Source organism: Artibeus jamaicensis, unplaced genomic scaffold (genome assembly GCF_021234435.1).
Source record: "Artibeus jamaicensis isolate MK-2021 breed Jamaican fruit bat unplaced genomic scaffold, CSHL_Jam_final contig_374, whole genome shotgun sequence".
Lineage (NCBI taxonomy): Eukaryota > Metazoa > Chordata > Mammalia > Chiroptera > Phyllostomidae > Artibeus > Artibeus jamaicensis.
Window position 1 is genome coordinate 2,042 of NW_026521808.1, and position 23,115 is coordinate 25,156.

The window sequence follows — 23,115 nt, forward strand, 5'->3', positions numbered from 1 at the left end:
GAAGCTTTGACTTGGTGCTTCTTTAAATATTTCACAAGATTATAATGAAAAGGTGACACCTATTTGAAAGATATGGTTTAATATCTACCCAGTAGGAAAGACTAGAAGTTATTTGCATATCTCTTTATTATTTTGAACATTTATTTTTTCTCATTTCAATGTAGCCCAAAATTAACTGCCTGTGATACCTAATATATATAAATTATAGGGCAGGGATACACAGGGTCCACTGGTCCCAAATCACTAACTGATTTTAGCCTGAGCCCTTCAACTTGACACTTGGAGGCTGTGTTGATGGTAATGCATTCCCCTGCAGCTCAGTCCCATCCTCTCCAGGTACCTGGCTCCACCCCCCTCCCAAGACAGGCCCTGGAAGACCTAGTGGCCAGAGAGCAGAGTGGAGGGTGAGGAAACTGGCTGAGAGTGTAAACTGTACTACCACAGTGATAGGAAAGCTACTATGGCAGTGGCAGGGATGACAAAAAAGGCTGATCCCAGTTGAAGAGCCAGAAATGACAGACACTCAAAGCATCCATGCAGAGATGGACCACAATGGCAAGGGCTGAAGAAATAAATGATCAGGGGTTGACAGAGAAGAAGGCCATGGGTGCTGTGAAGAGCCCAGTGCAATCAGAGCTGTCAGAAAGACACCAAGATTAAGGAGGGGTAAGGAGGGTCAACAAAAAATGCCAAAGCTGGTGATGTTGAAGAACGCTGAGGAATGGCAGGAAGCAAATATTGAATAACAGAGTGAAGAAGTGATAGGAAGGAAGTGGGTTGACTAGGAGTAGGAGCTTAGCTTTGTCAGAGAGTGAAGATGTGGAATGAAAAGAGGAAACCTTAAACCTCATTTGTGGAGACAGACATTGACCAAAAGTGATGGAGACTGCCGTGTGGTGATGACAAAAAGTTGACAACAATGACAAAAGTTGATGGAGATGATCTGACAGAGAGGGAAATAACAGAGAATGTAGGGTATGAGGTGTTGAGCTGTTCCCAGCTTATGGTTGTTGACTGTCTGGCTCCCCTAGGGGTTTGGGATCTCTTGGGGGAGTCTTAGCTGAATCTTCACTGTTTTCCCAGGGTTGCCATATACCCCTTTAGCCCCTCACCCCACCACCGGAGCCTGACATTCCCATACCAGGCCTTCCCTCTGAACCTGGGAGTGGCTGCAGCCTTGACCAAGACACCCTCTGACAAGGCAAAGCTGATGGACTCTGCCTTAACCTTCCAGACAAGTCCAGCTACCACAGCTGTGCTGGAAGGGGAATGGGGGCTCTTCCAGAAAAGCTGCCTAAGGAGCTTGATGTTCAGCTCCTCCTGAAAATGCTGTACCTGGAGTTTAGTCCCCAGTGTCCTTTCAGTCTCCAGTGTCTCTTCAGCCCCCCACCCTAGGTCAAAGCCCAGGGTTCCTCCACAGCCTACCTTTCCAGTTCATTTTAGGGACTGCAGTCTGGCTTGTGAAGGCGTTTCTGTGCCCTTTTCATACCCATGCTTTCTGCTATCACATAAGGTCCTAATGGGCTGCCTCTTTTTCATGCAAAATAAATCTTTTCTTTTCACCTCACTGCCCCCAGATGCCACGACTTACACAGGCTTTGTAAGCACACTATTAATTCAAAAACTGCTTGAGGAGAGGGTGGCATAAGGCATGCATAGGTAAGAAGGCAGTTGATGCAAGTGCCAAGCCCTGCCCCAGGTTTCATCTAAAGGACTCCACATTTCGGTGAGAAGCTTCCGGGGCACAAATGACTGAACCTAGGGCATGGCCCAACGTGGGACACATTCATTGTTAGCTCAGGAGCCTTCTTACTCCAGTGTTATTCCCATGGCACACACTAGATGACAGAAGAGAATAACTTTTCCTGGCTATGTCCACTCTGGTGTTATTTCCAAGATGTACACGAGATGGCAGCAGAGAAGAGCATTTCCCTGCCTCATGGGCTCTGCCAACTTAGCTTTAAAATGGGAATTTATTTTTTGAGGTATCTCCATATTGTTTTCCGCAGTGGCTACACTAGTCTGCATTCCCAACAACAGTGCAAAAGAGTGTTCCCTTTTCTTCACAACCTCTCCAGAACTTGCTGTTTGTTGATTTGTTTACAATGACCATTCTGACTAGTGTGAAATGATATCTCATTGTGGTTTTAATTTGCTTTTCTCTGCTGATTAGTGATGTTGAGCATTTTTCATCTATGAACCATCTGTATGTCCACTTTGGAGAAGTGTCTATTCAGGGTCTTTGCCCATTTTTTAGTTGGGCTGTTTGTTTTTTGGTGTTGAGTTTTGTTAGTTCTTTATAAATTTTGGATCCTAATGCTTTTTCAGATGTATCAGTGAATATGTTCTCCCATTCCATGGGTTGTTTTTTATTCTGTTGACAGTTTCCTTTGCTGTGCAAAAACTTTTTAGTTTGATGTAGTTCCATTTGCTTATTTTTTCTTTTGTTCCCCTTGCCTGAGGATATATATCAGATAAAATATTGCTACGAGAAATGTCTGAAATTTTACTGCCTATGTTTTCTTACAGAAATTTTATGGTTTCATGTCTAACATTTAAGTCTTTAATCCATTTTGAATTTATTCTTGAATTTATTCTTTATTCAAAAGAAGGAGCTGCCATTTGACCTCACTGCCTCCAGATGCCACGACTTACACGGGCTTTATAAGCACACTATTAGTACAAAAACTGCTCGAGGGGAGGGTGGCATAAGGCATGCATAGGTAAGAAGCTATTCCACTTCTGGGAATGTATCTGAAAGAACCCAAAACACTAATTCAAAATAACATAAACGCCCCTATCCTCATTGCAGCATTATTTGCAATTGCCAAGATATGGAAGCAGCAAAAATATCCATCAGTAGATGAGTGGATAAAACAACTATGGCTCATTTACACAGTGGAATACTACTCGGCTATAAAAAAGAAGGCAATATTACCCTTTCCAACAGCATGGACGGACCTAGAGAACATTATGCTTAGCAAAATAAGCCAGTCAGAGAAAGATAAATACCATATGATTTCATTCACATGTGGACTCTAATGAACAAATTGAACTAACAGGCAAAATAAAGACAGACTCATAGAACTCAGAATGACATCTAAAGGGGTAAGGGTGTAGAGGGATTGAGGAGAAAGAAAAAGAACTCATGGGCTTGGACAACAGGGTGCTGTTGATAGTGGCAGGGCGGAGGTATAAGGAGGTAATGAAAAAATATAAGAAAATGTTTTTATTGTTTTAAATTTTATTATTATTGCTTTTCAAGTAGTTATCTCCATTTTCTGCTATCCCCTCCCCCAGCCCCACCCATCCCCACCTTCCACCCTTAATCCCATCCCCCTTTGACTTTGTCCATGTGCCCTTTACACTGTTCCTTAATATCCCCCTTCTTCTCCCACTATCACCCTCCCCTCTCCCTTCTGGTTACTGTCAGTTTGTTCTTAATTTCAAGGTCCCTGGTTATATTTTGCTTGCTTGGTTGTTTTGTTGATCAGATTCCATTTATAGGTGAGATCATACAGTATTTGTCTTATACCACCTGGCTTATTTCATTTAGCATAATGCTCTTCACTTCCATCCATGCTGTCATGAAGGGTAGGAGCTCCTTCTTTCTTTCTGCTATGTAGTATTCCATCGTGTAAATGTACCAGTTTTGGGATCCACTCATTGACTGATGGACACTTAGGTTGCTTCCAGCACTTGGCTATTGTAGATTGTGCTGCTATAAACATTGCAGTGCATAGGTTCTATTGAATTAGTGTTTCAGAGGTCTTAGGGTATAATCCCAGCAGTGGAATTGCCAGGTCAAAAGGCAGATCCATTTTTAGTTTTCTGAGGAAATTCCACACTGTCTTCCACAGTGGGTGTACCAGTCTGCATTCCCACCAACAGTGCACTAGGGTTCCCTTGTCTCCACAACTTCTCCAACACTTGCTGTTGGTTGATTTGTTCATGATGGCCATTCTGACTGATGTAAAATGGTATCTCACTGTGGTTTTAATGTGCATCTCTCTGATGGCTAATGATGCTGAGCATCCCTTTATTTGTCCCTGGGCCCTCTGTATGTCCTCCTTGGAGAAGTGTCTGTTCAGGTCCTTTGCCCATTTCTTAATTGGGTTGTTTGTCTTCCTGGAGTGGAGTCATGTAAGTTCTTTATATATTTTGGAGATCAAACCCTTGTCTGAGGTATCATTAGCAAATATGTTTTCCCAAACAGTTGGTTCTCTTTTTGTTTTGATACTGTTTTCTTTAGCCATGCAGAAGCTTTTTATTTTGATGAGACCCCATTTGTTTATTCTTTCTTTTTTGCCCCTGGTTTCAGGGGACATATCAGTGAAAATATTGCTGCATGGAACATCTGAGATTTTCCTGCCTACGTTCTCCAGTAGAACTTTTATGGTGTCACAACTTATATTTAAGTCTTTCATTCACCTTGAGTTTATTTTTTTGTATGGAGTACATTGGTGGTCGATTTTCTTTTTTTTTTTTTTTACATGTAGCTGCCCAGCTCTCCCAACACCATTTGTTGAAGAGGCTATTTTTACTCCACTTAGTGCTTCTGCCCACTTTGTTGAATATTAATTGACCATAGAGACATGGGTTTATTTCTAGGCTCTCTATTGTGTTCCATTGATCTATGTGTATGTTCTTATGCCAGCACCAAACTATTTCAATTACGGTACCCTTGCAATATAGTTTGATACAAGGTATTGTGATTTATCCTACTTTGTTCTTCTTTCTCAAAATTGCTGAGGTTATTCAGGGTCATTTATGATTCCATATAAGTTTTTGAAATGTTTGTTCTATATCTGTGAAATATGTCACTTGTATTTTAATAGGGATTGCATTGAATCTGTATATTGCTTTGGGTAGTATGGATGGATACTTTGATGATGTTAATTCTTCCAATCCATGAACAAGGTATATGCTTCCATTTATTCATGTCTTCCTTAATTTCTTTCTTTAGTGTTGTATAGTTTTCTGAGTAAAGGTCTTTTGCCTCCTTGATTAGGTGTATTCCTAGGTAATTTATTTTTCTTGTAGGTATAGCAAATGGGATTTTTAGCCTGAGTTCTGTTTCTGATATTTCAGTTGATCCATAAAAATGCCTTCGATTCTCAATATTGACTCTGTATCCTGCTAGTTTGCCAAATTCATGTATTAGGTCCAATAGTTTTTGGTGGAGTCTATAGGCTTTTCTATGTACACTATCATGTCATCTGCAAACAATGACAATTTTGCTTCCTCCTTTCCAATTTGGATGCCTTTTATTTCTTTTCATTTTCTGATTGATGTGGCTAGGACTTCCAATACTATGTCAAATAGAAGTGGTGAAAGTGGATAACCTTGTCTTATTCCTGATCTTAGTGGGAAAGTTTTTAGTTTTTGCCCATTGAGTATGATGTTAGCTGTATGTCTGTCAAATATGGCTTTCATTATGTTGAGGAATGCTCCCTCTATTCCCACTTTCCTGAGTGTTTTTATCATAAATGGGTGCTTTACCTTATCAAATGCTTTTTCTGCATCTATTGATGTGATCATGTGATTTTTGTCTTTCCTTTTCTTTATATGAGGTATTATGTTTATTGATTTGCAAATATTAATATAAATGTTTTTAAATATTTTTAAAAAATGAGACTCTAGCCCTAGCTGGGTGGCTGAGGTGGTTGGAACATCATTGGGTGCACCAAAATATTGTGGGTTCTATTCCTTGTCAGGACACATACCGAGGTTGCTGGTTCTATTCCTGGTCAGGGTGCATACAAGAGGAAACTGATAGATGTGTCTCTCTCACACTGGTGTGTTTTTTCTCTCCTCTCCCCTCTTTAAAATCAATAAATATATCTTCGGTGAGAATTTTCTAAAAATGAGAATCCAGCACCTCTGTATTAAGCTCACTTTGAGACACATATGGCTTTAGGTCCGTCACATGCCTTATCTCACCTACTGCCAGCATTTCCCATTTTACAGGTATAACATTTCATCTGAAGACTGATTCTAACACAGTTCAAAGTCCAGATCTGAACCTAAATGGGCCAAGGTGGGCCACAAGAACATACACACATAGTATCCTGGACAAATAGAGTAACCAAACAGTACTTGAAGGTTTGGATTGAAATTTGGTCATTGTACTTCAAGAAAATCTGCTGGTTCAGTTTGACTTGCACTCAAGCTGATTTATGGGGTGGGACTAGGGCAGGAGGCTGGGGATGGGGACAGATTGAGATTCCTGTAACAATGACTTCCCAAATTCTACACCCCTGCCTATCCTCTGGCCCTTTAAGATCTGTTTTTCAGTCCAGAGCACTGGTCTGCTTCTGTCCATGATCCTTTCCTCTGAAGTGTCTACTAATAAGAGCTTCCTAGGTGCTTGGAATGGAGTCTAGGGTGGAAGTGTCCTTATGGAGGAGTGCCTGAGCCACAGACAAACATAGAGCTGACTACTGGCCCTACCACTCACTAGCTGTGTGACCTCAGGCAAAGAAATGAAAACTCAGTCTCCTCATTTGGCATATGGAATAACTGCTTCCTCTCAGGATGGCTGAGAAGATTCAGTGAAGTAGTGTATGTTAGCTCCTGCCCAACATGTGATCAGCACTAACTGTCCCTCCCTCTTCCCTTCTTTGTCTCTCTCTCTCTCTCTCTCTCTTTTTTTTTTTTTTTTACCTTTTACAGGCTGGATAAACAAAAAAATAGCAAATACTCTCCTTTTTGCAGAATGAGCTCTCCTACCAGTCAGTATCCAAATATTCAAAGTTCCCCTAACTACTAACTCTTGCATCTGTGCTAGCTTTATCCTCCGGATAGTATTAACCACAGTCTCTCCCTGCTCTTCATACCCCTGTTCCTCTCCAAAGTCATGGTCCCTATCTCAGCCCAAGCCAGCATCACCTGTAACCAGTCTTCTCAAGGTGTTTCCTGTCCCTCTCTCATCCAGTCCAACCTCTACACTGTGACCAGCTTGATCTTTCTAAATTAGGGATCTAATCCTGTCACTTCCTATGTACAGAACCACTAACAACCTCTACCCACTCCCTAAACCTAGAGAATAAAGTCTGTATCACCAGCACAGTATTGAGACTCTTTATAGGGCCAGTTTCTTCTTCTGGTCTCATTTCCTATCGTAACACCACAATTCAATGATCCACCAGGTATGCCAGCTGTCAGCATTAACCTCTCTGGTTGGATGATCGGTAAGGCTTTAACAGATAGAGGTGCCAGCACTTAGACTGAATGCAGGAACCTGAATAAAATGTAGAATTTAGTGAATAATAATGCATCAGAACTTGTTCATGAATTGTAACAATTCTATTTAAAAACAGGAGAGGAGAAGTTAAAAGTAAAATAAGATAAACCCACTGAACTGAACTGGAAACCTAGAAAAAATGAGTTATTTCCTAGTAAAAATAAAGACTAATAACATGGACCCTAAAATAAGGAAAATATGAACAGATAAATTATCCATCCACGGACCTCTTTCCTCTGTGGGTTCTCCTCCCATTGTTCTGGGGTTCCCCTGTCCCAGGACAGGGGAGGAATAGTGACAGAGCTGTTCAGCAGCTCCCCTAAGATCTGACCCTACAGAGGTCTTCATCTCTCCCAGCTGTGACCTGCCCCTCAGTGAGAACACCATGCTGGAGGGAGTCTCAGGGATTAGTCAGCTAGGACTTTCTTGATTACTAAGAACTGGACACATTTACTGAAGTAAAATAATCACTTTCTATTGTTGACCCTCTTATGGATGTCCCCCATTTTCCCCCACTTTGCCCCTCTCCAAGCCCCACCTTGGCCTTCACCACATTGTTGTCTGTTCATGGGCTATTCATATATGCATATATGTTCTTTGACTAATTTATTAAAGTCTGTCCAAACCCCTTCCCCTCTGAGTTGTCTGTTCCATATATCTATGCCTCTGGTTTTATTCATATTAGATTCCACATATATTAATACTTGCAAGAGGCAACTTTAAGAATAAGTTTATGTACTCTAGGGGACATATCAGTAAAAAAGTTGCTGCGTGAAATATCTGAGATTTTCTTGCCGATGTTCTCCTCCAGGACTTTAATGGTGTCACGGCTTATATTTAAGTCTTTTATCCATCTTGAATTTATTTTGGTATATGGTGTAAGTTGGTGCTCAAGTTTCATTTTTTGCACGTAGCTGTCCAGTTCTCCCAGCACCATTTGTTGAAGAGGCTATTTTTACTCCACTTTATGTTACTGCCCCCTTTGTCAAATATTCTCACCTTTAACAGGAAGCTAAACAACAAAACAAACAAGCAAGCAGAAAAAAAAAAAACAAGGACACAAATAGAGAACGAGGGGGCAGTGACCAGAGGGGAGAGGGAAGGGAAGTTAAGGGGAAAAAGGGGGAGGGATTTGGAGGAACAAATAGGAAGGACACAGGGACGAGAACTAAGGGGGGTGGAAATGGGAGGGAGGTGGGGAGCACGGGGCGGGGGAGGCTGGGATGGGAGAAATAGACAAAAAAACTGTACTTGAAAAATAACTAAATAAAATTTTTTAAAAAAAGAATAAGTTTAGACCTGGAAGGTCCAACTACTCACACTGTTGCAGTGGGACCTGGTCTCTTCCTACACTCCACCCTGCTAAGTGCCCTTGGGTGGCACCAGTCACAGGCACAGTCTCTCTCCCTGCATCCAGAGCCTCCAGCAACTCGCACTGACATCCACTCACCCATCATTTTAAACGGGCTGGATTCTCCTTCCCTTGGGTTCCATGAAAAGTCACAGCTTAAAAATGCTAGTTGGACACTGAAACTATCAGGGAGAACACTTTGTAAAGTACGATTGTCTAACCACTGTGCTGTATACCTGAAACCAATACAAAATAGTATTAAATGAGAAGCATAAAAATATAAAAAATGCCTTTGGCCTGGCTTGGTCACATTCTCATCCTTGAACCCATCAGAGCACCCACAGGATGGAACATGTGATTAGCTTAGATGTGAGGTCAGTCCTTTGGAACTGTTTGGACTGGGAGGAGGTGAGATAAATTCTCAAAGGAAAGCTGAGGTGTTGGATTTGTGTAGAACAGATGCTGGGCTGGGAAAAGCAGCAGATACCCATCACTGACAGCCCACTGCACAGCTGTGGGATTTGAAGCGCGGGGGAAGGAAGGGGCTCACTTAGGGTCAACAGCTGCAGCCACCCGTTCAGTTCTCTTGCTATGAAGCAATTCCACTTGCTGAAAGGGCAACATTGTTGTTTGCGGTAAATTCACAGCTTCTTCTTGTCTTTAGAAAACAGATATAAAAAATCACAACGTATTTTGGATTTAGATAATGCTTTTATTTATTAAACAGCATGAATCCCAAGTAATCCTGTACAATGTATCCTGACCAAAAGAATGCTTTAATGGCCTTGCACCATAAGATAAAGCAGTTAAACTGATCTAATGAATAACCTGGGAACAACATGGATTTCCTGGACTGACACCACAGTTCTCATCAGAAGCTGGGAATTTCATAGAAACCCCTTTCCCTATACGCTTTTAGGATTATGTTTTGCCAGCAAAAATGAACTCATGTTGAGACTTGGAAAGCAGCAGAGGGAAGTGGAGGCCAATACCCTGATGGTCAGGGCAGTCAGACACAAAGATGCAAAGGTGCCTGGTGTACCCCAGCTTTTCCTCAGTCTCCACTCTGCAGCCAGTCCATCCTCCTGATTACTGGCCCTGCTCACCTATTTAGTTACAAGTTAGCTCGTTGGCATCAGGTCCATGGAGGCTGTGGCTTAAACAACCTTTTCCACACAGCAATCTTCACACCCACTTTGAGAAAGAGATATGTGGGGACTGTCAGGTTTTTCAGCAAGCTCCATCCTGCCCACAGTGCCACTGCTTCAAGTACACGTGCTTAGGACAGTTCCTCTGATACCTTGATGCCTCCCTTCTACACCTTCCTGTCCCAGTTTGTCATATACCTGTGTAAGTTTGCATCTTGTATTAAGCCCTTTGTTTCCTCACTGAATTCAAACTGAATCATAGGCCAGCCACCACCACCATTCCACCCCATTTATAATTCTTCAAAAGAGAGCTGTCTGAAAGAGACCTGCTTGTAATGTATAATAGTTTGGGGGGGGTCTTAGTGCTATTATTGCTGTTACACCTATTTCCATCAAAATACCCTGGGAAGCAACCCAATTTAGCAGAGCTAAACAAGGAAAAAACCGCTATGTGATGGAAGCCATATCCATTCATTCTGAGGGAAACTTATGGATTATGACACTATTTAACCTTGTGGTCATGCATTTGAGGTAAAGAGGTAAATACTTACAATCTCTGGGGTTCTTTTTTTGTTGTCATGGTCTCAGGATGATAGTTGTGGAGATTGTGTGGTCATTTCAGGATCTTCCATTGCTTTTGGTATGACCCATATATTTTATTAAGTTTTTTCATGTCTTTTGGTTTTGAAGAAATTTTATAAATCTAAGACAATGCTATTGCTCTTTACTGAAAGGCTGCTGTAAGTTACACTTCTTAACGTATTTTCAGCATAAATACTTTTGTTCTGTAAACTATGGCAAATTGTCATCGGGAGAAATTAGATTCCAGGAAGAAATTCTAAAACAAGTAACCCACTGTGTTCCTCTTAAATTTTATTAATGCCTTCAGTTTGTGCATCACTTAAAACAAGATTATATGATTTAAAAGAGCATTCTTAAACATAAACAGATCAAAGGATATTAAGTAATTCATCCCTAAAACATGCACATCATTTTTTACAGTTGTGTACAAGAAAGGAAATACACTTTAAGTCTTTTTCTTTGGATTAAAGACATTTAGAAATTTTTATTCAGGAATGCCAAGTGTTTTCCAACAGGAAATGCTGATGTAATTAAAAGGCATTAGTGTTGATAAACAAAACTGGAAAAACATTTGCACTATGCATGGTCACCAGGAAAAGAGTTCCACTGCACATGTCAAATAAATGAGTCTGGTAGCATGAATTGAAAGGCTTCAACTGAAAAACAGTTAGCATGAGCCAGACTGTGACATATATATATTCAAGGCACATGACTAGGCTAAACGGGTGGCTAGTTTTTCTTGACTAATTTTTTTTCTTTCATTGGGAAAATAGTCAAATGTAATTTAATTTCCACTTACTGGCACTTATTGATAAATAAATGCAATCAGATTTCAGGCTGCAAATACCCTTTCAGATACACAGTAAAACTACATACTAGTTGACAGATGCCAGAGTAGGCAAAGCAGTATGATTACATTCCAGTTTTCTTACAGTGCATTTATATGAATGTTAAATTGTCTTATACTGTTTCTATACACCACACTGCCTACTCTTCTTTCACAAAAGAATATTCAAAACTAGGCAGCTAAAGAACTTATTAAACCACAAAGGATTCTCAGACTACTATTCAACAGCAGTCCAACCCAAACCCCAGAGTTAACCATTGACTATATTCTGTTTGGGCTTTTCCCAGACGGGTCAAAAAATTCCCCTGCTACCTCCCTTCATACAGCTAAAATGCCAGCATATTCGCCGCAATTCTCTCCTTTTTCTTTGGTGAGCCAGAGGAATTTGCCTCCTCACTCCCTCCAATACATATTCTATTAACTATGCAATTGTCCTAAATATCAACAGAAGAAAAGTATATAAAAAAACATAACCTTCAATAATAAACCAGCCTCTTCTCAAATTAACTGCAACAGGGAAACAGAAGATACCAAACTCTGTGAGGTTTGTAAATGGTCAAAATGTTCTTCTTGAAAGTGAATACTAGGAGGTCAAAGATAATTCCATGTGCTTCTAATGGGTAAGCAAAATGTTCTCCATCTGACTGAGAGAAAATGTCTAATACTTGTTCTGCTTCGGCTCCTAGAAGCGAGCAGCACCAATAATTTAATAACAATTCCCCAAATAACAATGATTCTCCACTTACATTGTTTTCAAGCACCTAGAACTCTTTGAGAACACAAAACAAAGATGAGATGTTACCTATACTGTAAGCTTCTTGAATACTTTTGTGTGCACATACAAAATTCACCTATAGTTACAGTAGACAGCTCATAAGACTGGTGCTTTCCACCTTGGTGACGGCTTTGTGCAATCACAAACAAAAATGTTTCTCTAAGTAGATGACAGGAGTAGTTAACCAAACAGACAAACAAAAAGCTTAGTAAAAGCTACTGCTGCAATGAATGGTTCAATCCGAAGTGTACTGGAATAAGCTGGTTGACAGGACAAAGATCAATATGGATGCACAGTATAAGATTAAAAACAGAAAAAGAAAGAAGGATGAAGAGACTGGCAGAAACCATCTGTCAGTATCAAAAGGCTTAAATCACATGGAGCTTTCAACTCCTTGTTCTCTCATATCCTTGGTTAGTGACAACTTTTTCCTATTTATTTGTTCACACACTTTGGCCATGTAAATCCACCACAGAGAGGTGACACGATGATATAGATGAACACCTGGAAATAAGAGAAAGGCAATCTTATTTTCTTGAATCTATCGTAGGCTCCCAAATAATATGTAAAGCAGTGTAAAGACCTAGTAACAAATACTGGTTCCATCAGAGTAGCAGTTGTATAATACACTAATTTAATATTTTCAAAGATATCAGTTGAATTAAAGTAATCCTTTCTGATATAATTCTCATGTGAGAATTATGCTTTCCTCACAGAAAGCATAATTCTACTATGCTTTTTTTAGTGGGAAAGAAAGCAGTGGGGTTGCTTCTCTTCCCTGGAAACTAGAAGGAATTCAGGTATATGAGAAACTCTTACTGATATATCATTAATAGTCATAAACATCGCAAGTTGTAATTCCTTTAAAGTATTGTTTTATTATTAAGTACATTCTTAAGTTTTACACATGAATTAATTTATCATTACTAGGATAAAAATGTAAAATGTAGAGTATAAACTCTGTATTTATAGTAACTCTGAGCAAGAATGTTGCTACTACCCTTTCGGTAGGTAATGACACACTAATTATAATGACCAAATCAAAGGAAAGCTGATGGTAAAAGAAAGACAGCAAGGTTAGAGTACATTTGCTAATGAGTACACGTTCCATTAAAAAAAAGGTTAAACTATGTATAATAAGAGTTCTTAAAAATTTAAAACATGGCCATAATAAATAAATAAATAAATAAATAAATAAATAAGCTGGACAGCAGAATAAACAGAGCTGAAAAATAAATTTACTTTGCTGAAACATTTAGTAGAACGAGTCTCCCAATAAAATGCAAAATAGAGTTTAAACGTGCTGAAAAGTTCACTAGACATGCAGAATAGTTCAAAGAGGTCCAGTATCTGTTTACACATGGGTACCAAAGAAGAATAGCATATCTAATTCATACTTATAGATGAGAAAACTACTAAATCAATACTAGAAAATTATACGTACCATGCATTAAAAATATTGCATAATAACCTCAGTATTTATCCCAGAAAGCATAGTTAATAATAGTTATCCCAGAAAGAATAGTTATTCCAATAAGAACAGTCAATTAGAGAAGCAGTTATTAATATAATTCAATACATTAATATGAAATATAAATAGTCACATATCAATTCATTGAGTAGATAAATATCATTTCCTAAAAGTAAATGCTTATTCCTGATAAAATGTTTTAGTACTTTACAAATGAAACTGCCCTGGCTGGGTAGCTCAGTTGGTTAGGGCATCATTCTGATGCACCAAGGTTGTGTGTTCAATCTACAGTCACAGCACATACAAAAATCAACCAATAAACACATAAAAAACAAACTGATGTCCCCCTTCAAAACAATAAATGAAAATTGAAAAAGTAAAAAATATAGAAATTAAAGTTGTTTAACTTGACAATAAAAATCCAACATGAATTCAGAGCAAATGTCACTCTTTTTAAAATTTTTTAAACATTCTCTTTTTTAAAAAGCTTATTTATTTATTTAGAGAGGAGATGGGAGGAAAAAAGAGAGGGAAACATCAATATATGGCTGCCTCTTGAGTGCCCCCTACCAGGGTCCTGGCCCACAACCCAGGCATGTGTCCTAGACTGGGAATCGAGCTGGTGACCTTTTGGTTCACAGGCTGGCTCTCAATCTAGTGAGCCACATCAGCCAGGGCTAAAAGTCACTCTTAAAAATGAAATATTAGACATGTTTCGATTAAAACTGGGAACTAAATAAAGATACCCATTGATATCATAATTATTCAATACTGCTACTAAATACAAGAAAAATATATAATTATATAAAGTTATATATATAGTTTGTGTGTGTGTGCGTGTGTGTGAATTTGATGAAGTTAAATTTTTTAACAGATGGTATTATAAATTTACCACTATACCAGGGGTCAGTAAAATAGAGCCCATGGCCTGTAAGCTAAGAATGGTAAAGGATTGCTTAAAAATAAGAATAGCCCTGGCTGGTGTAGCTCAGTGGATTAAGCACAGACCTGCAAACCAAAGGGCTGTTGGTTCAATTCCCAGTCAGGGCACATGCCTGGGTTGCCAGCCAGGTCGCCAGTGAGGGTGCATGAGAGGCAACCACACACTGATGTTTCTCTCCCTCTCTTTCTTCTTCCCTTCCTCTCTCTCTAAAAATAAATAAATAAAATCATTAAAAAGAAATAAGAATATCTGACAGACTGTATGTAGACCACAGAGCCTAAAATATTTATTATCCAGCACTTTCAGAATGTTTGCTGACTCCTGACCTATAGCATACAGAAGAATCAACTATTCCAGCTAATAAAAGTGATGCAAATTTTCCAGACACAAAATACATCAATTAGAGAAGAAAAACCAGTGATAAACAGAAAATGAAATCAACTAGAAAAAGAGAAATATAATTAGAAACTATGGAATCAATTTTAAAATGAGATATTAAAAGAATCCCATTTCAGTAGCAACAAAAATATTACATATCCAGAAATACTGGAAATGGCTTGCACAACTCCTTACATATAAGGATTCTAAATAGGGATATGGGGTTTAAGTAGAGATAATATTTCAATGTGACTTCATGGGAAAGCCACTGCCTGGTCATGTGTTTCACCATTAAAAGTTATATGTAGCTCATTGTAGAGTGCTAATTATTAGAAAGAATTCCAAGCCCTAGCTGGTGTGGCTCAGTGGATTGGGCACCAGCCTAGAAACCAAAGGGTTGCTGTTTCCATTCCCAGACAGGGCACATGGGTGGACTGTGGGCCAGGTCCCCAGTAGGGGGTACACTAGAGGCAACCATACATTAATGTTTCTCTGCCTCTTTCTCCCTTCCTTATGCTCTGTCTAAAAATAAATAAAATCTAAAAAAAAGAATTCCAGCCCCTAATTTCTTAGAGATTAAAACATAAAATCACACACAAAAAGGATAAAAACTTACAATTGATACGATGATGATGATGATAGTAAGTTTGAGATTCTTCATACACATGGCTCGGGCAAGATTTCTGCTGGTTGTTTTGAAGGTGACAGACTAGGAAAAAAACACAAATTTGTTTGATTTCTGGCACTGACTACACGATTGATTTCCAGCACTACCTGCAAAACTTTTACTTTCATTAATTCTGTTAAGTTCCAATGTTCTTTACCCCTTCTCTCTCTTCCCTGTAAAGACAGCCATTCATAATCCCTAGTCCCCAAAAGCACAACTCTGCCAGGTCTATGGCAAGCAGTATTAGCCCACTGGAAAGGCTTCCCCCCTTTTTTTCTCCACCACAGTCATGCACGTAATGTCAAGCACCAGAAGTGATTCTTCCTGTTAGTAGAAAAGCCTTATCCTCTTTATGCTTCCAATAAGAAAGGCTCCTTCTAAGCCTGCTGGCTGCAAACACATTTGCCTACTCTGCCCAGTATAATTCTGGGATTTTGCATAACCCTCGTTCAATTTCCATATGAAGATGTGTATTTACTTGCACTTCTTCAGTTATCCATTTTCTTTTGGAACATCAATTTCTCAGTATCTACCAAACCATTCCCAGCAGGACAGAAACAGTTCAAAACAAGCAAACAATAAAATTCCCTAACTGCCCAGCAATTCTACTCCGAGGTACGTACCCAAAACAGATGTATGCGCAAGTTCACCAAAAGACCATTCCAATCTTAATTTTAGGATTAAGAATATCTAAGAGATGATGCCCTGGCTGATGTAGCTCAGTGGATTGAGCTCTGGCCCGTGAACCAAAGGATCGCAGTTCGATTCCCAGTCAGGGCACATGCCTGGGTTTCAGGCCAGTTCCCAGCAGGGAACACACGAGAGGCAACCGTACATTGATATTTCTCTCCCGCTCTTCTTCCCTTCCTCTCTAAAGATAAATAAATTAATTTAAAAAAAAAGAATATCTAAGAGATGGGCCTGGCTGGGTAGCTCAGTGCATCGGAGTACTGTCCCATACACCAAAAGCTTGTGGGTTTGATTCCTGGTCAGGGCGCATACCTAGGTTGTGGGTTTGATCCCCAGTTGGAGCGTTTATGGGAGGCAACTGATCAATGTTTCTCTCTCCCTCTCACCCTTCCCTTCTTTTACCTCTAAAATCAATCAACATATTCAGGTGAGGATTTTTTTTTTTAAGCTAAGAGATGGACTGGAAGTACCAAAGAAATTAATCAGCCTGCACACCCGGGATCAGATACTTCTTTGTCCTCTTCACATCCTAGTAGTAGGTTATAGAGTGATCCATTATAGAACCCTGGGGTTCTGACTTCCAGTACAGTGCCACCCTTCCTCCGATTACCACATGCTTTGATGAAAACACTGTCATTCTTCTAAACCTACTGTTAACAAATGTCCCTGTAAAACTAACAATGACAATAAACATTTAAATAACTCTTACTATGTATCAGACAACGTGTTAGGCACTTTGGATGCATTATCTCATTTTGGCCTCAAACCACTAATGAAGTGGATGCATCTCCATTTCACAGATAATGACTGAGGTATAGTTAAGTAACTTTCCAGAGGTCACACAAGTAATAAGTGGCAGAGATGGGATTCGATCCTAGGTAACCCAACTCTAGAGCTTGTGCTATTAACTACTGCAATCTAGCTGCCAGGGAAAATGAACATGAGCACTCACTGATCTATTTCTAGGTGTGAACTTCCACTCTGCATTAAAATTTCTGATTGTGCAGACTCAAGGTGGAACAGATCTCTGCCCTCTTTCTATTCACCATCATCCTTCCTCAAAACGTTCATCTGCTAACCAGATGGAGAATGCAATGACACACTTAACTGTAGCAGAAGTACGTGACGGGGACGCACTGATTCCTTTAAGTCTCAGCAGCCCTTCCCCGTCCGTGCCTCTTGCTTGATATAAGGAAAGCTCAAGCTGTCACGGTAAGCAACAAAATGATTGAATTGTCCAGGTTTCGAGATTCATACTGGGTCACGGTGGCCTGAAGATTTCTTTTTCTCATGTTTTACAAAATGCACAGAGAAGAACAGACTGGTATGTGCAGCTGAGGTGCTAAATTAATAGGCATCAATCCAAAGCTTTAAAAAAATTGTTTCTGTACTATGTTTTCCAAACCAAAGCTTCCTTAATGGATCATTGCTTTTCAACTCATAATCAAAATGCAATCACATAATGAAGGTCATAAGAAAAAAGACAGCATTGAATTTAAGACATTTCCCTATAAAGTTAGCCATCAACCAGTTTCTCTACTTTATATCCTGAAAAATAGCATCATATCCTGTACTTACCGAATCCACGAGATTTTCTGTTTTATCTATCAATAACTCCAATCTTTCTCCTCGTTGAGCTACCAGGTCTAAAAGTGTTGGAAAAAACAGAAAGTATCATGTTTATATTTAAAATGTGATACTTTTCTCTTTGTTTTAAGCCAAATCTGTTTTAATTATATTTGGTACTCTTGACAACATAGAGAAGCACCTCTGTGTTTAAATAATACAAGACGTTAGTAAGTCTAATCAACTGACATATGTAGGGGCTGGCAGGGTTGTGTTGTTTTTTTTTTTCTTTTTTCTGTAAAGGGCCAGATACTAACTATTTTCGGATTTGTGGGCCAATCTCAGTTGCAACCGCGCGACTCTGTCAGACACAGACAATATGCAAACAAATGGGCATGACTATATTCCAAGGAAATTTTATGTAGAAAAATAGGCCAGATTTGATCCAAGGGATGTAGTCTCCAAACCCTGAAATTAAGGGAATAATCTGAGAGTGACAAAAAGGAACCATCAAAATGAGTACAAGTTAGACACTTCAAGAACTGTGGTGTGAGGAGCTAGCTCCACAGACCCTCTCTCTGACAAAGCAACTCTAACAGGTGAAAAGGATAAAAACAAGCAAACAACTAACTACTACCATTTAATAGTCTCTGAAAACTGTGACTGTTCTAAAGACATAGGGCAAGTAAGGAACATCTATACAAGAAAATCAACTAATTCTCAGTAAGTACAGTGAGTCTATGACATTTAAGCCATGACCTGCTCCATACCTCAACTCAGTGAGATGGAAGCTCTACTTCTGGCAGGTAAAGCCTGGGGGTTCTCTTTCCCCTCAGGTCCCAGTCAAAGACTATGCTTTCTCCCCAGGAGTGGCAAGTTGGGGCAAGTCATTACCACTTCATGTCCCACCCACCCCATCTGAGGCTACATGATGCAGAAATTCTACACCACCAAGGCATCGTTGAAAGGTATGGGGTTCCCTTTCCATACCCTAGCCCCAACACATAGAGCAGAAGCTTTACCTCAGGTGGCAGGCCAAGAATTCTGGGCCCTGAGTGCCCCTGCCCTGACCTATTCATCAAGCAGAGGTCCCATGCTGGGAAAGGCAAGCCAAGAAGGCCACAATTACCCAGCTTCCTTAGGTAAGCAACCATGTCACTCCATAGAAGCACTCCATTGTCACTATCCATTGTTCGAGAGCAGTGGCTGAGAGATGGTTCACAGGGGAAGAAAAAGGCCTTAAGAACAGAGATTTCTGCCCTGGCCGATGTGGCTCAGTGTATTAAGCACTGGCCTATGAACCAAAGGGTTAATGGTTTGATTCCCAGTCAGGGCACATGCCTGTGTTGCAGGCCAGGTCCCCAGTTGGGGGTGCACAAGAGGCAACCACAGATTGATGTTTCTCTCCCTCTCTCTGAAAATAAATAAATCTAAAAAAAAAAGAATAGAGATTTCCCTAACAGACTTATTTGGAACAGAATAGAATATGGGGAAGTTCAAGCCTAAGAGTGCTGTCAATACCAATAGAGATATTGGAGGTATGCAGTTAAGATGAGGGTGGTAGCTTCATGAGAACTGCAAGTTAAACAATAGGCCAGCTAAAAATTTAACAGAGTACCAGGGAAAGAGAGAGCTAAGAAGAATCCTCTTGAGGTCTGAACAAATATCTAAGACTGGCCACAAAGACAAAGGGAACTCAAATCTAATTAGATCAGACTAGAGACATTTATGTCTGGGGAACTACTGGAAAAAATAGAGCAATTAGCCTACAATTAGTGATGGCTAACAGCTGGGTGAAATGCCAAGAGGGGCAGACCAGCTAGAAGCATAACACAGAACAAGAGACAAAATGAGACCTGTCATTTCAGGGTGACTGTGTGCATGCCCAAGGTTTTCTTAAGAAGTGACATTAGAAGCTGAACCCTCTGGGAAAAAGACTTAAAAAATAAAGCCCAACAGAATCACTAAACAAATAAATAAGCAAACAACAAACTCTGTATGTTGGGAGTCAGTACCCACAGTTTCTAAAATATATTATCTAAAATGTCCAGTTTTCAACAAAAAATTGATATATGAATACAAACGGCAAAGTGTGAGCCATGCACGAGAAAAAAAAGCAGAGATTAAAAATTTACTTTGAGCCCTGGCTGGTGTAGCTCAGTGGATTGAGCATGGGCCTGTGAACCTGAGGATCGTGGTTCGATTCCCAGTCAGGGCACATGCCTGGGTTGCAGGTCAGTTCCCAGCAGGGGACTTACAAGAAGCAACCATACATTGATATTTCTCTCCCTCTCTCCTTTCCTTCCCCTCTAAAGATAAATAAAATCTTTTAAAAATTTACTTTGAGGGGGTTTCACCTAAGGGAAGGAAATAATATGCATTAGAGCAGAAAAAATTAAATGCAGAACAGAAAAACAATAGAGAAAAATAAATAAAACCAAAAGCAGATTTTTAAAAAATATCAACAAAATTGACAAATCTGCAAAAACCAAGAAAAAAGAGAAAAGACTCAAATCACTAAAAGAATCACTATCAACTTCACATAAATTAGAGGGATTCTAAGAGATTACTATGAACAAAAGTATGTGAACACATTAGGTAACTTATATGAAATAGATATAAGAAAGACACAAAGCACCAGACTCAAGAAGAGACAGAAAAACTGAATTAGATCTACAACAAATTAAATACAGAACAGAGGTTGAATCAATAATTATTAAATTTTTCACAAAGAAAAGCCCAGGTCCAGACGACTTCAAGTGTGAATTCTACCAAACATTTCAAGCAGAATTAATACTATTTTTTTCCACAAACTTTTCCAAAAATAGAAAAGGGGGGAACATTTCTCAATTCATCCTATGAAGCCATGATTACTTCGGTATCAAAATCAGACAAAGACTTCACAAGAAAACAACAGATATGAACAGAGACATTACAAAAAATCTCCAATAAAATACTAGCACAATGAGTCCTGCAATATAAAAAAAGAACTGCAGGTCAGGTCCCCAGTAGGGGGCGCATGAGAGGCAACCACACATTGATGTTTCTCTCCTACCTTCCTCCCTCCCTCCCTTCCCCTCTCTAAAAATAAATTTAAAAATTTAAAAAATAGTCCTGGCTGGTGTAGATCAGTGGATTGAGCATGGGCCTGGGAACCAAAAGATCGCAGTTCGGTTCCCCATCCGGGCACATGCCTGGGTTGCAGGCCAGTTCCCAGCAGGGGCCAGTTCCCAGCAGGGGATGCACCAGAAGCAACCATACATTGATATTTCTCTCCCTCTCTCCTTCCCTTCCCTTCTAAAGATAAATAAATTAAATTTTAAAAAATTTAAAAAATAAATGAATAAAATGTTAAAAAGAAAAAAAAGAACTGCAGACTATGATGAAATGCCATTTATTTTAGAAATGCAAGTTACTGTAATATACTGTGTTAATTGAAGAAAGAACAAACATGTTTGATCATTTCAATGCATGGAAAAAAGTCCTTAACAAAATCCAACACGTTTTCATTATAAAACCACTCAACAAGCAGGAAATAGAAGGGGACTCCCTAAACTTAATAAAGGGTACCTGTAAAAGTACCACCGCTAACCATACTGAATTATGAAAGACTCCCTAAGACCAGGAATAAGACAAGAATATCCACTCTTGCCATTTTTATTTGATGTTGTACTGGAGGTTCTAGAAAGGGCAACTGGGTAGGAGAAAGAAATGAAAGGCTTCCAGATTACAAAGGAGGAATTAAACCTATCTTTATTTTCAGAATATATGATCACATATACAATCCCAAGTAATCCACTAAAAAGCTATTAGAACTAATAAGTTCCACAAAGTTGTACAAGATCAAATCAGTATACAAAAATCTACTATGTTTCTAGATATAAGTAATGAACAATCCAAAAATGGAGGAGAAAAATTCTATTTACAATAGCATAAAAAATAAAATCCTTGAAAACAAGGCAAGAAAAATGTTGGAAGAGAGAGATAACTATTAGAGAGATTATTCTGACACTTGTTAAAAGAGCAAGGAAGATGTTATTCAAGACTATAGCCAAAGGGGAACTATCACAAGAGGGAAAAAGAGACTGAGCTCAACTCTGAATATAACAAGTGGGTAAAGTCAGCATGATGGCAGCCCTGCAATAGAACAGCACCTCATCCAGGGTGGGTTCCCACCTTGCACCCTGAGCTGTAAGGATAGGCTCCAACCACATGCAACCCTGAATTGGAATAATGGGTTGAAAAATCATTTTACTTGTTTTTATTAATCTTTTTAAAAAGATTTTATTTATTTATTTTTAGAGGGGAAGGGAAGGAGAGAGGGAGAGAAACATCAATGTATGGTTGCCTTTCATGCATCCCCTGCTGGGAACTGGCCTGCAGGGAACCGGCCTGCTACCCGGGTATGTGCCCTGACTGGGAATCGAACCGCGATTGTCTGGTTTGCAGGCCCGCGCTCAATCCACTGAGCTACACCAGCCAGGGCAATCTTTTTTTTTAAAGATTATTTTTTTCAGTTTTTGAAAAAGATTTTATTTATTTATCTCTAGAGGGGAAGGGAAGGAGAGAGGGAGAGAAATATCAATGTATGGTTTTACCTCTCGTGTGTCCCCTGCTGGGAACTGGTCTGCAACCCAGGCATGTGCCCTGACTGGGAATCAAACCACGATCATGTGGTTCTCAGGCCCATGCTCAATCCACTGAGCTACACCAGCCAGGGCTAATCTCTCATAAATATATGTACAGCTTACATTTATCTCAGGGTTTAATATTAAAAGTCTTTGGGGTCTTTATTTAGAAGTTTAGTGATGTTTCTGTGACAAGAAACACACTGTAGGAACTTAACTTTTGTTTATATCAATTAGCCTATGGTAAAAACTGGTTTCATTATATGTCGTTTCTCTCCAAGTGACAGTTTCCAAGAATCTGTTGACGACATGAAATGAGAGCTTACTATGGTATACCACTCAACGAATGAACTCAAAATGGATTAAAGACTTAAATTTAAGACCTGAAACCATGAAACTCCTAGAAAAAAACATGGGAAGAAGGTCCTGGATGTTGGTATTTGCAATGTTGTTTTAGGATATGACAACAGAAGCACAAGCAACAAAAGCAAAAATCAACAAGTGGGATTACATCAAACTAAAAAGCTTCTGAACAGCAAAAGAAGCAATCAACAGAATGAAAAGATGACACACACAGAACTGGAGAAAATATTTACAAACCATATATGGGATAAAGGGTTAATATCTAAAATATATAAAGAATTTGTACAACCCAGTAGCAAAAAAACCAAACAAGCCAATAAAAAAATGAGCAGAGGAACTCAACAGACATTTTTCCAAACACGTACAAAAGACTAACAGGTACATCAAAGACACTCGACATCACGATCATCAGGGCCAAGCAAATTAAAACTACCAGGAGGGGAGAGAAGGGGAGGCCACA

At 39.4% G+C, this 23,115-nt stretch overlaps 1 protein-coding gene across 2 annotated transcripts in view; it reads right to left on the reverse strand.

Moving 5' to 3' along the window:
- Positions 1-10,600: 10,600 nt before the first annotated feature.
- The window catches only part of VAMP7 (vesicle associated membrane protein 7), a 40,090-nt gene continuing 27,575 nt past the window's right edge, over positions 10,601-23,115 (reverse strand). The window contains exons 6-8 of one of the 2 annotated variants that reach the window (XM_037153735.2): positions 17,677-17,744; positions 15,358-15,450; positions 10,601-12,453 (exon numbers count right to left, since the gene is read on the reverse strand). In XM_037153735.2, coding sequence (XP_037009630.1) covers positions 12,385-12,453; positions 15,358-15,450; positions 17,677-17,744 — 230 coding nt within the window. In that variant the 3' untranslated portion in view covers positions 10,601-12,384. The remainder of the gene's footprint in view (positions 12,454-15,357; positions 15,451-17,676; positions 17,745-23,115) is intronic. The other variant, XM_037153736.2, reaches the window with a different exon arrangement.